The sequence below is a fragment of the Stegostoma tigrinum genome, chromosome 1, assembly GCF_030684315.1.
Source record: "Stegostoma tigrinum isolate sSteTig4 chromosome 1, sSteTig4.hap1, whole genome shotgun sequence".
Taxonomy (NCBI): domain Eukaryota; kingdom Metazoa; phylum Chordata; class Chondrichthyes; order Orectolobiformes; family Stegostomatidae; genus Stegostoma; species Stegostoma tigrinum.
In genome coordinates, this window is record NC_081354.1 from 37,138,423 (window position 1) to 37,152,145 (window position 13,723).

At 40.2% G+C, this 13,723-nt stretch overlaps 1 protein-coding gene across 1 annotated transcript; it reads right to left on the reverse strand.

Moving 5' to 3' along the window:
- Positions 1 to 9,672: 9,672 nt before the first annotated feature.
- On the reverse strand, positions 9,673 to 13,394 carry LOC125462396 (interleukin-8-like). The gene is made up of 4 exons (XM_048552468.1): positions 13,284 to 13,394; positions 12,037 to 12,172; positions 11,821 to 11,904; positions 9,673 to 10,540 (listed from the first exon to the last, which is right to left on the reverse strand). Exons 1-4 carry the CDS (start codon positions 13,369 to 13,371, stop codon positions 10,513 to 10,515), a joined length of 336 nt encoding a protein of 111 aa, XP_048408425.1. The 5' UTR covers positions 13,372 to 13,394; the 3' UTR covers positions 9,673 to 10,512.
- Between the last annotated feature and the right edge of the window lie 329 nt (positions 13,395 to 13,723).

Genomic DNA, 13,723 nt, shown 5'->3' on the forward strand with positions numbered 1-13,723 from the left:
ATTAAGCTGCCATTTTACCAGCAGTGTGGGCCTGTTGCTGCTTCAGGAAATTGCCAAACGAGGCCCTGGTGTTTAGTGCTTGGGGTGGGTGCAGATGGTTTTTGAGAATTCCATGACCCAAAGAGAAACCATCCCTCCCTAGCAACAGCTGGCACTTTTCATGGCCTCAGGGCTGCCTTGCATCAGTGATTCCTGCCACCATGACCAGTCAGGTAGGCCCTGGTCGCGCGAGACCTCCATTTGAGGGCAGTCTGCCACTGACTCACATTCATGGTAGTGATGCAGCTGCCTCTGAATGGGTGTCCTGATTGAAGGGCAACATACCCAGCAGTAGCCACCAAAGGGCTGGCTCCGGCAAAATGCATTCATGGGTCATGCTACTTCTTAAAGCAGGGTCAATGAACTCAAACTTCAGACCTGGCATTGGGACTCTGCTGCCTTCAAAAAATTCCAGCTCAATGACATTTATGTGAGATGTGTAAAGTATTTGTGTTGTTCTCTTGAAAGGCCTGTGTAGTGCAAGGAAGTTCAGAAAAAATGTATATTTAAAATATTTTTGTGTGGAAAGATAGAAAATAGATAGATAGAAGGAAAATTAGAAAAGAAATGAATCAATGTAGGAGCAAGAGTAGGTCATTCGGCTCCTTTTTGTCCAATATTCTCACTCCATTGGATTTGTTGGAATTTAGATCCCTTTAAAAATGATTATTTTCTTGAATTTCTTCCGTAGCACAGAATCTCCTGAAATTTCAAGTTCAGAAGGTATCTGCTTTCCCTAAAATAAATACTTTGTAATAAACAAGGGAAAAATGAATTTACAGTCAAGATCACAAGGTAGCTGTATTCCATCCCATTGACATTAATGAAATATCTGGGACCATTTGTACTCAATTCTCAATGTCGTGTTTCGGAAAACAAAGTTTCTGTTACAAAAGTATGAAAAACATTTCCCTTTTGATTGAAGGGGACAACAATTATCCTGTTGCTGTGAGTAGTTGTTTTACATCCATTGGCTAGAAGGGTTCAAATGGGTGAATGACACAGTGTAAGCTATCAGATCGTGGAAATAAAGTTTATCAACAGAGTCAAGAGTCACTACTCTTCAGGCAATTCTTGTGAGAGACTTGACCTTCGAAGTGACCTGTCCTCTTCAGATGGAAGATGGACAAGAAGAGATTGAGGGAAGACCCAAAGAAGCGATCCCTACAATTTCAGCTAGAAAGCCGGTTCCTGCCTTCATTACTTTATTAAGATGGGCACACTCTGTCACTCTGTATCAGCTGTCTATTTGTTCTCTCATTTCATTGAACCATTCTCAATTGTTTTGGGTCATATGGTTTTTCTATCTAATCAACTAATGCATCATATCTAAACTGCTGTTTCTGAACAACTTTATAAACTATCTAAAAAATTCCTATTCCAATAATTTGCCTACTTTCTCAGCATATCCCTGAAAACCAAGAGAAATAGGCGCAACTGCAAATGGTGGAGAATCTGAGATAACAAGGTGTAGAGCTGGATGAACAGAGCAGGCCAAGCAGCATCAGAGGAGCAGGAAAAGCAAAAGTCTGAAGCGTAAACGCAGCTGTTGCTAAACATTCAAATAGCAAAGAGAAATGATACAAATGATGATAGAATCATGTAATAAACAATTCCAAATATATTTTAGAAACATATAACCAGTTATTTAATGGCATTTATTTGCTGCAACCTTTAGGTACCTAATAGGCTAAAAGTTAAAATTTTTTAACCATTGAATCATTTTGATTTTGAATCATTTATGTGTCAAATTGAATGCAACAAGCTAATTGACAAACGATCAACTGCAACTAATGCCGTTAAATTGTTACACATTTCAATTTGTTACACAATGGCTTGAAATTTCCACAAAATGCTCCGTCATACAACTGTGATGGAAGCGATTTTGTGGTTTGCTTTAGTGTCTAACACCAGATACAACTTATTTCCAAAAGGTCAACGGTAAATTATTACAATGCATAAATTCCCTATGACCTTTTCAATGAATCCCTACAGTGTAGAAGCTGGCCATTCTGCCCATTCAGTCCCCACCGAGACTCTGAAGAGCATCACCCTTAGGGGCACTGCACAACGTATAATCACACATTTCCCATGGATAACCAGACTGCCCATCCCTGAACACTATGCATAATTTAACATAACCAATCCACAATGCCACACATCTTGGGATTGTGGGAGCAATACGCAGCACCTGGAGGAAATGCACACAGATATGGGTAGCATGTGCAATCTCCACACAGAAAGAATGGAATTGAACTTGCGTCCTTGGTGCTGTGAGGCAGTAGTACGTACCAATGAGCTACTGTACTGCCCCTTTTGTGCCTTTTTCATGATACCAGTGCCATGACACTTACTGCCATGAACTTGAAAAACCATCCCCGAGCAAAGTGAAACATGCAACTTCGACATGGCAGAAAGGAGGCCATGGTGGGATTGGTGGGGTATGAATGCTAGTGCAAAGATGGATGTGGTTTCTGTGAGACTGGTTGAAGCATGGAATGCAGCCAGTTGTTAATGACATTAGAATACTGCAAAAGGCAACAGTTATCCTGGGCAGACGTACCTCAACAATTTATACGCTAAACAAAGGAGAGCCCAGACAGAAAAGCCTTGGCTCTTGCTGCACAAAGAAACTAAGAGTAGCATGCCATCCAAATGATTGATTAAGGATATCTTCCACATTCAACAAAATATTCTCAAACACTATCTAAAAAACAGAAAAACAGGGTTTGTCTGCAGACCACTTTCTTGAATCCTCTTAGAATCTGCTGAGGCTTTCCAAGGAGATCAGCATGGCAAGAGGCAGAGACCAATTGACCACCAAGAGAGAGAGAAGAAGAAAGCATCTTTGCAGTCCCCGAGCCGAGCCAGAGAGAGAGTACCTGCATAAGTCTACAAGAGACTTAAGGGGCCAAATGGTATGACAAATAGTATGTTTAGTATTCACTGTGATTAGAACTTTGTTCCATAAAAACTTGGGACTGTATTGCATGGGTACAACCTGGGCAAATTCATTCATTACATTCTAGAACGACTGATGTGACTTGTTTGGAGGAGCAACTAGACAACATCCCTCTGTTATCCTGCTCTAAACTGTGATGTGGATTTCTGACTCAAACACCCTTTCCAGAACTTTATCACCATCACTCTTCAACTCCTCATTAATCCTTTCACAAATTCAACCAATAAATCTATGTTCCAGTTTTTGACCTCTCCACGAGTGGGCATAGAATTTCCTACCCGCTCTATCTCTCTGTCTTAACTTTGCACAAAAGCAAAACACTGCAAATGTTAGAAATCAGATATGAAAGCAGAAAATCTGAAAATTCTTAGCTGCTCAGCTATATTTATGGAGAGTGAAACAGATTTAACGTCTCAGTTCAATAACGTTTCTTTAGCACATGTGATAGTAGTGCCTCTCTCAATGTTTTCCTAACAGTTGTCCATGAGAAAAGGGGAAATTGTTTTCAATGCAGATAGCCAAAAAGAGGACTTCTTAACTGACAGAGGAAGCCAGGACAGGTCTTTCCCCAGAAGCTTGCATAGGGCAAGAACACAACTACAAACCATAGCTTTGGAGGCAAACCCACTTTTAAGATCAGCCTCACTCACTTACTGTCCTTGTCAGGACTTCTAGTATCAGTCAGTGTGGCTACCTCCAGCTTGTTGGCCTGGTCAGTCTTCGCCACTAATGCTGGGGGCATTTAACAACTAGACGTCAGACTGCATATGACTGAAATGTCTCATGAGCTGATCAACATGGAGAAGCATCACCCCTAATACTGTAACTATTTGCACAAAGAAACTCCTTTCTTTTGAAGGACCAAGCGACTGAAGAAGTCTGTACTTACTGGATCTTGGAGAAAGGGCACCGCAATATCAGTTAAGTACCTCATAAAGTCATGCTTGTGAACCGCTGTTTCGTGTTTTGGGCTAACAATGAGCATTGGTCTTTGCTGCAGAGAAGGACATGGAGGTGAGGGACTTGGGGAAATAACTATTAATGACTTGGAATGATTTCATATTACAGAAGAGAAAGTACTGAGGTCTTAAAAAGCATAGAGCTAGATAATTCCCTGGAACTAGACCAGGCGCTTCCCAGAACTTTGTCAGAAGCTAGGGAAGTGATTGAAGGGCCCCTTGCTGAGATATTTATATCACCAAAGCCACAGGTGCGATGGCAGAAGACTGGAGGTTGGCTAACGTGTTTGCACTATTTAAGAAAGGCTGTAAGGAAAAGTCAGGCAACTGGAGAGCAGTGAGCCTTCTGTCAGTCGTGGGTAAGTTATTGGAGGGAATCCTGAGTAACAGGATTTACATGCATTTGTACAGGCAAGGACTGATTTGGGATATCAACTTAGCATTGTGTGTGAGAAATCATGCCCCACTAACTTGAGTGAATTTTTGAAGACGTAACAATGAAGAACGATGAAGGCAGAGCAGCACACGTTGTCTATATGGATTTCAACAAAGTGGTCGAAAAGCTTCTGCATGGGAGACTGGTTAAAATCATAGACTCCATGTTGTATGGAAGCCAGCCATTCTGCCCATCATGCCCACACCAACCCACTGAAAAGCATCCCACCCAGACCCAAACCTCATATTTAATAACCCTGAATTCCTCATGGCTAATCTACCTAGCATGCATATCCCTGGACATTGGGCAATTTAGCAAGGCCAATACCTAACCGATACATCTTTGGACTGTGGGATGAAACCAGATCACCCAGAGGAAACCCACAAGGAGACAAGGAGAACGTCCAAACAGCACGCAGGCAGTCACCAGTGGTTGGAATCGAAGTTGGGTCCCTGGTGCTTTGAGGCAGCAGTGCTAATCATTGTACCACAACATGGTTAGTAAGGGTAGATCATATGGGGTCCAGGGAGAGCTAGACAATTGGAAACAAAAATGGCTTGAATCCAGGAGACAAAGGATGATGGTGAGGGTGTCTTAAGACCAGTGGCACACCACAAGGATCAGTGCTGTGTCTACTGCTTTACATCATTTATAGAAATGATTTGGATGTGAACATAGGAGGTCTGGGTAGTATGTTTGCCGACTTCAACAAAATAGGTGGTGTAGTGTGCAGTGAAGAAGGTATCTAAGAGTACAATGGGACCTTGATCAGATAGGCCAATGCACCAAGGAGTAACAAATGCAGTTTAATTTATATAAATATGAAGAGTTGCATTTTGGTAAGGCACATTCAGGCTTGGGAAATGTTGCCGAACAAAGAGACTCGGTGAGCAGTTGTGTAGCCCCTTGAAAGTGAAGTTTCAGGATAACACGGTAGAAAAGATGACATTTGGGATGCTTGCCTGCATTGATCAGACCATTGAGTGTCAGAGTTGGGACGTCATGTTACGCTGTTCAGGACTTTGGAGACGCCATTTTTGGAATACTGCATATCATTTGGGGCATCCTTCTACAGGAAGGATGCTGTTAAACCTGAGAGGTGCAGAAAACATTTTGCCCTGGAGAGTTTTACCTATATCGTGAGGCTGAATAGGATGGGGCTGTTATCCTTGGAGCGTTGAACGCTGTGGAGTGGCTTCACAGAGCTATATAAAATCATGAATGTTCTGGGTATGGTGAATCGCCAAGATCTGTTTTCCTAGGATGAGGGAGTCTAAAACTAGAGGGCATGGGTTTTAGATGAGAAGTGAAAGATCTGAAAAAGGGATCTAAGTTACGAAGTTTTCCTGCAGAGGCTAGTACATGTATGGAATGAGCTGCCAGAGTAAGTGGTGGGCCTATGTACAATTATAGCATTTAAGAGGCATCTGGACATCTGGGTATATGAATAGGAAGGATTCAGAAGGTTATGGTCCAAATCTGGCAAACGGGTCTAGGTCAGATTGGGATGCCTGCTTGGCATGGATGAGTCAGACTGAAGGGTCTATTTCTGTGCTGTATGAAACAATGTCACTATTAGATTGCGCCTGTGAAAATATTTCATGTGGATTAGGGTGGTACTGAGTATTCATTGCATGCTGTTGAAAGCAAAAGAGATAGGATCAGGATAGTTGACCTGCATGAAAGACTTTGAGAACCTAGAAACACAACATTAACCTACTGTCAGAATGCGACATTTTTGTCCCCTAAACAATAAAGTTCCCCTGCCTATTCTTCAAATAGGCAGGCTTTCATTCATCTTGAGGTAAGCTTTTATGAATGAAATTAAGTTAAAGCTTATGGATAGAGAGTTATATGGATAGAATGAGAGGGGTTAGAGGACTATTTCTTGTTCCTAAGCCATTAACGTACTGTAAGCTGGAAGGAAGAACCTCCCCAAACCTGAAAGGCATGGGAAATGGCAAGTTGGTAAACTCTGGTGAGAACAGAAAAATAAGATTCTCAACATTGAAAATTACAAGTCCAATCATGCATTCAAGATTTTAACGCTGATATGAGAAGCTTGCTCGTGGGCCGGAAGTCTATTGCACATATTAACATCTTATTATTAACTAATTTCAAATGGTGAAATAGAGTTTGTAATTTCCCAGGTAATTGAGAGAAACTAGACAGCACCAATGCCCAATGTGGAAGTCAGAGCAGATAACTGGCAGTCCCAAAGTACAGCATCTTCCCTAGACATCCATCTTGATCAATATTTCTCAGGAATTCAGGGCATGCTCCCAATGGCCAGTATCTGGATGCACCTTCTATCTATGGATGGTGGCGTTGCAATAACACCATCCAAAAAGTGGTGAAGTGTCCTAAGTGAGTGAGTCGCCATTGCAGAGGGCAGAGAGGATTAATGATTTGCTTGGGACAGGATGGGCAAGAACCCATAAGGAAATGTACCATTTGTGATGCTGAGAGTGGTAAACCATGAGCTTTGTTGTGAGGTGGATGCAATGGTAGAGGTATAGTGAGCGTGAATTAGCAGGCGAAAAATGGTGGCACTTGCCCTTGGAGGATGCAGAATCTTATTTACCTTCTTGTGTCATTGCTGCACATTTCTCCAAACTGTGGATAAGCAGGTGACCATGGGCACTCACATGAGTCCAAGCTATGCCTGCTTCTTCGTAGGATACATGGAACAGTCCATCTTCCATTGTTTCACTGGCACTATTCCCCACGTCTTCCTGTGCTACATCGTTGGCTGCATCGGCACTGCCTTGTGCTCCCATGAGGCCACGTTAACAGTTCATCAACTTTACTAACACCTTTCACTCCATCCTCAAATTCACCTGGATTATCTCTGATAAATCTCTCTCCTCCCTGGACCTCTTTGTCTCCATCTCTGGTGACCATTTTGAAACTGACATCTATTTCAAACCCAACAATTCCCACAGCTACCTCGACTACACCTTCTTTCACCCAACTTCGTGCAAGAATGTGGTCCCCTACTCCAATTCCTCTGCCTCCGGTGCCTGTGCTCTCAAGATGGGGTGTTCAACTTCCACAATTCCCAGATATAATCCTTCTTCAAAGACCATAACAATCTCCTCTGGTTATCGAGAATGACCTCAACTGCATCTCTTGCATTTCCAGCATTTCTGCCCTCACATTCCCTCTCCCCCACAAAAATAAATACAGAATCCGCTTTCTCCTCACATCTCACTGCACCAATTTCCGCGTCTGATGTATCATTCTCTGCCACCTACAATCCGACTCCACAACCAAAGAACTATTTGCCTCCCCACTCCTACCTGCCTTTCGTATGGACTACTCTCTCCGCGCAATCCATTGCACACTCCCCATTATACCCCCCACCCCTGGCACCTTTCCCTGCAATGCAGTAATTGCTAACTTCTCCCTCAACAATTCCCACCCCCCACCTCCATCCCAGGCTTCCATATTAGGCTGGGGTTCACCTGCACATCTGTCAACCTGGTCTACTGCATCCTCTACTACCGATGTGGCCTCCTCTAAATTAGTGAGACCAAGCATAGACTTCAGAGATCATTTTTTAGAGCATTTGTGCTCTGTATGCAACAAACAACATCATCTTCCTGTTGCCGACCATTTTAACACCACCTCCCACTCCCTGGATGACATGTCCATCCTGGGTTGCCTTGAGTGTCACAATGACACCACCCGAAACGGGAGGAGCAGCACCTCATATTCCACCTGGGCAGCCGATCGTCAAAAGACCTAAAGATGAATTTCACCAATTTTAAAATCTCTCCACTCCCAGCTTCATCCCATGTCCAACCCTCCCTTTCATCCCCGCCTCCTTGGCCTGATGCAACCTGTCCATCATTCCTCCCACTTCTCTGCCCCATCCATCCCCACTGAACAATCCCCAGCACTCCCCAAGTGCACTCACCTATTGCAACCCCACCTTCCTTCCTCTGCCCCACCCTTGCTCTCTCTATTTATTTCTGAGCTCCCTTCTCCCTACCCATTTCTGAAGAAGGGTCCTGAACAGAAACATCAACTTTCCTGCTCAACTGATGTTGCCTGGCCTCCCGTGTTCTTCAAGCTCCAAACTGTGTTGTCTCTGACTCCAGAATCCGCAGTTCTTGCTATCTCGCAGTGTAATGTTAATGTCATTGGACCAGTAATCTGGAAATCCAAGCTTTAATGTCCTTGGTAAGAGTTCAGTTCCCACCATGTGAAATTTGAATTCAACGCAAATCTGGAATTAAGAAAGAAACTAGCCCAAATGGTAATTTTTTTATCCACTGTTGTGAAAAGCAAACTGGCTCAGTAATATCCTTGAGGGAATGAAACCTGTTGCCCCTGTTTGTCTGGCCTACATGTGAACCAAAGACCATAGCAAAGTGGTTGACTCTTAACTGCCCACTGAAGTGGTCAAGTAAGTCACTCAACTCTAGGGCAGTTAGGGATGGACAATTACTAACCTAGCCACTGATACCCACATCTCATGAACTACTTTTTTAAACAGCTACTGAAACAGGTAACTACTTCTGAGCAGGTTGGCCTCATTTGTGCATCCACATTTTAAATACAGTAATGACGACATAATGCTAGAAGATCCCAGCAATGGTGAGTGCAAGGCAACATTGGAGAGCTGTGTCATGAATCCATGGTGCATACTTAGGGTGATGATCGGCAAAGAATTGCAGGGAACAAAAACAAAGTTGCTGGAAAAGTTCAGCAGGTCTGGCAGCATCTGTGGAGGAGAAAACAGAGTTAATGTGTCCAGTCTGGTGACACTGGACACTGGACCAGAAACATTAACTCTGTTTCTCTTCCACAGGTGCTGCCAGACCTGTTGAGCTTTTCCAGCAACTTTGTTTTGGTTCCTGATTTACAGCATCCACAGTTCTCTTGGTTTTATCAAAGAATTGCATGCGATAACTCACTCAAGCTCATTGAGTAAGACCATGCACAAAACTCCCTGAAATCGACACTTAGTTTAGCCAGGGCATCAGAGATTCTCCAGTGTTTTGATTCATGTCACAGACCATTGTTTGTTCACGTGAGAGGACAGTCATGTACTTGGTTTAATTCTTTATTAGAAGGAAGGTACCAATGTCAGTGCAGCACTCCCTCAGGGTTGCAATGAAGTGTCAGCCTAAAAGATGAGTCCTGTTTCTGGAAGAGGTTTGAGCCTATGGTGCTGCGAGTGTCTATTAACATTTCAGTTGAATACTCATTTCAGATCAGCTCAATGATTTGAATAGAGACAACAAAATTGATGGATAACATGTACAGAAAACAATTTTTCCTTTATTTAAATATAAATATTTATCAATTAACAATTGCAATTAAAATACAGTCTTTTTTGTCATATACATGTGCTTTGTTAATTAAATGGCCAAATAGTTTTATGGAAAAATGTAAACACATAGAAAATTGAAACTTCATAAATAAAATGCAATTTTAATAAAGTGCAATAAAAAATAACATTACAGTACTGACAACATGCCACATCAAAACTGTAAACTTCATTTCTATCGCATCCCGTGTTAACATGTAACATGTTAGCCAGGCAGCAAACATATGGCAATGTCATAGCAGGATAAAAATTATATCATTTACATTGACCAGAAATTTAACAGCATATTTCAGAAGATTGTCTGATTTCTTGGCATTTTGATGCAGATTAGTGAGCTCTCAGTGAAGAGAAAATCTATGTCCTGAATTCTATTGGGGGTTATCTTATTTTCCTGCCATATACTTTGGCAGACCATTATCAAAACACACTGATGCAAGTAGTTCCTTATCATTAGAAATGTTTTACATTGCATTGTGAGTTCTATAAAACTTGCACTGAAGAATCTCCACAAACATTTGAGTCACACATCCAATTTTAAATAATAACATTGTTAAATATTTCATAAATAAATAAATATAACAATGGTCAGCTGGACCGACTAACTCCATTTTGCAATTGAATTATAACCATACTGCTTTAGATTACTCATACAGTCACATACAAAGATCTAAAACAAGCTTGAACATGATTGTTAAACAATTTTAAATTCCTGAGGTTGTGGAGTGTCTCAGCATGGATACATGTCACATTCTTGGCAGTCAACTCTTTGAGTCTCTCAGTGAGCTTTATCAGTCTTCTTTGTACTGTACAAAATACAGAAATGAATACAAAATTACCATCAATCACGCTGGAATATATACCAAAAATATGCAGGGAAGCAATCCACTTCTTAAATTAATGTCTTAAATATTATTTCACGCACAAGTGCATCAGAACATACAAGCAATTCTGATCAGTGAAAAATTTCAGATTGAAACATCAATTGAAGTGGCATCACTCTACTTTTGTGCAAAGAAATTTCAGATTGCATCTCTTTTGAATGGCTCTGCTACTTTAAAATATCTGAAAGGATCTTAATGTATGCCTCTTATTCTAGACCTTCTCATTAATGAGAAAAGGTTTTCTACTAACTTCACAAATTTCTTTCAAAATTCTCAATTAAAGCTTAATCAGATAACTTTCTTTGCATTAAAGCATACAAGCAGTTTTTATAACATTTTCCATTAATTAAGGTGTTGGAGATTAGCTGGCAGAAAGAGGATAAGGAACAAAATGTTGTTCTTGTATGCCACTGGTCTGTAGCGTACTCCCCTTTGTCATGGGAAGACATTTGAGTAAAGAGCCACAAAATATATATCCACCTGATAATAATTGCTAAAATTTCAAGATTTTTCAAGTCAGCAAATGAAGTTGCAACAAAGCACTTTGATAATGTTAGCATAACTTGGATTGAAGCTAGTTCTCTACTATATACAAAGTAAAGGAATGGGTGTGTAAGAAAGGGACCAGCATTATATTCAGACTACAGAAGGTAAAATGCAGAATGAAAATTAAGGCACATTGCCATCTAAAGAAACAGCGTTGCTTTTTCAACTGTCCATGAAGTACCTGAAGAGGCCCTTTTTGGAGTTCACTCTAGAAGTCTTGTCTACATTGCAATTTCCTTCCCTCACCACTCTGCAGAAATAATAGTTTGTACTAAGATTTCAGTTGTCCAATATGCTTTCGCTAACCACTGCGTTTTATTCATTTCAAGTTGTTTAGTCTCTTTTTTGCAATCCTAAAATATAATTTTACCAATAATTTGCCAAATTAATTATACAGATTTTCACCGTTAGTCCTTAGACAGTGCCTAGTGAAGTAAGCCACTAGTTCTTCAAGAAAATCCACCTGATTTTGTTCCCCATGATCAGATGAGTTTCCCAAAAGTTGGTCAGTCTGAATTCCTGAATTACTGTCCAGACAGTGAAGATAAAAGTCTACCCAACATATTGTGTCCCTTTTTCCCCATGTGCTGCTTGCTACTTCTTAGAGTGCTAAGATAGATATATCATTTTAACACAAACTAAATGTCAAAACTTACGCATTGGTCATCATGTCAATGATCTTTTTCACCCAAACGGAGTTAGGATCCAGACACATTTGAGATCTTCTTTTAAGGGTTGCACTGAAGGAAATGAAAAGAAAGATAACTTTTTAATGTTCTGTTATTTACTTGCAATTCAAAAAGGAATAAAATTATTTAACTTTGTGCCCAGGCACCGTGGGTGTAGCTATAATCAATGATATTAAAACTTACATGATTTCAACAGTTGAACAATGTGGACCACTTGGAATGATTTCAATATTCTCCATGTGTTTTGGATGGATGAATTTGGAGTTTGTTTTAATACATTGGCACCGCAAGCTCACTCCTGTGTGTCTAAGAGATGCAGCTGTGGGAAAACAGGATATAAAACATTAATATCCGTACCTTTAACTGAAACTTATTTTCCTTCCAGATATAGAGGTTTTCTTGGACAAAGTAATATCTCACTGTTGGAAACTGATATTTCAAAGTTCACAGAAACTGATATTTCAAAGTTCTCCATAGCAGGATGGGTGCAAGTCAATTATTAGCCTTTATATTTCAGCTCATTAACATTCAACTTTAAATGTGAAAGTCAAAAAATGAAGTCTTTGAGTGGGCCATAGTTAGAGTGTTGCCTCTGAGTCTGATGGTGCTAACTTTAATCACCATATCAGGAATTGACTATTCAAAATATGGCCGCACATCAGTAGACCACTGAAGAAATGATACACTCAGCCAAGACACCAAACTGAAACTTTTTGAGCTCTCTATTGGAGAATTTGAAATGGGGAGGAGAGTGCAGCTGGTGTTCTGGACGGATGAAATGAAAATGCACTAGAAAGTTTCAAGTTAATGCCTTGGAATTCTTCAATATTTGTCATGTTTAACTGCAGAAAAATAAAAATTTCCGTTGCTTCATACTTTGTTTCCTCACAGAGTTTGCAAATTTCAGCTCTGTATTTCTGTCTTACTGAGCATCCATTTGCACCTCACCAGCTGACTTGAAAGTAAGTAAGTGTACATGCAAGCATGTCTTTGTTTGCATTGTTAGTGCTTCGACAAAGGGGCAATTGTGGCTTAACATCTCAGCAACAAAAATGTGAGGCTGTTTATGATCACTTTTGAACATGTTTCTCAAGTAACAAGCTGCCTAACAAATCTCTGGAAGTAGGCTGTTCAGTCTATGTTTAACAAATTATTCTTCCTCATACTCAATACCATTTATTACTTCAAATGTAAATCTCATGTGGCATTATTTGCACTCACCTGTGAAAGTATGTAATTTGTGAAAGTGTAAATTCAGTCTAACATTAGCAACTACTGTATCTTAAATGTTAAAATTCAAGCTGTGAACAATTTAAAGCTATACACTATGCACAAATATCAAATTTAAGTATCAAAGTCAATTATTTACATGAATATGTTGTATAAAATAGGACATTTTTATAAATGCTTTTACTGAGTATATTTCTTACCTTGTGTGGAAACCAAATAAACTACAAAAAGAGTCAAGATGGTAAGAGTAACTTTGCTGTTCATTGTCTTTTCTTGGATAATGGCCATAATATTCTTCCTGTTGCTGTGCTCTGCTGCTTTTCTATCTAACACCCCATTGTTCAGTGTCCCTATTTATAACCAGAATTCACTCAATGACATGTAATGATGTAACTTCCCAGGAATTTCCCAGTGTTGTGAAATACAAACTTTCCACTGATTTGATTAGCACAAAACCAGGCATGTAAACTATATTATGTGTAAACTTAAGAAAAAAAAGCTTCAATTGGATTGCTTCAAATATACCAAAAAATCTATTTCCTTTAGGATTTTGTATTTTAAATTTTGTTCTTGCCGTACACATAATTAGCTACAGTACCTGCAAATTGTTGCAAAAAATCTTAAAAATTGTAATGTAAAC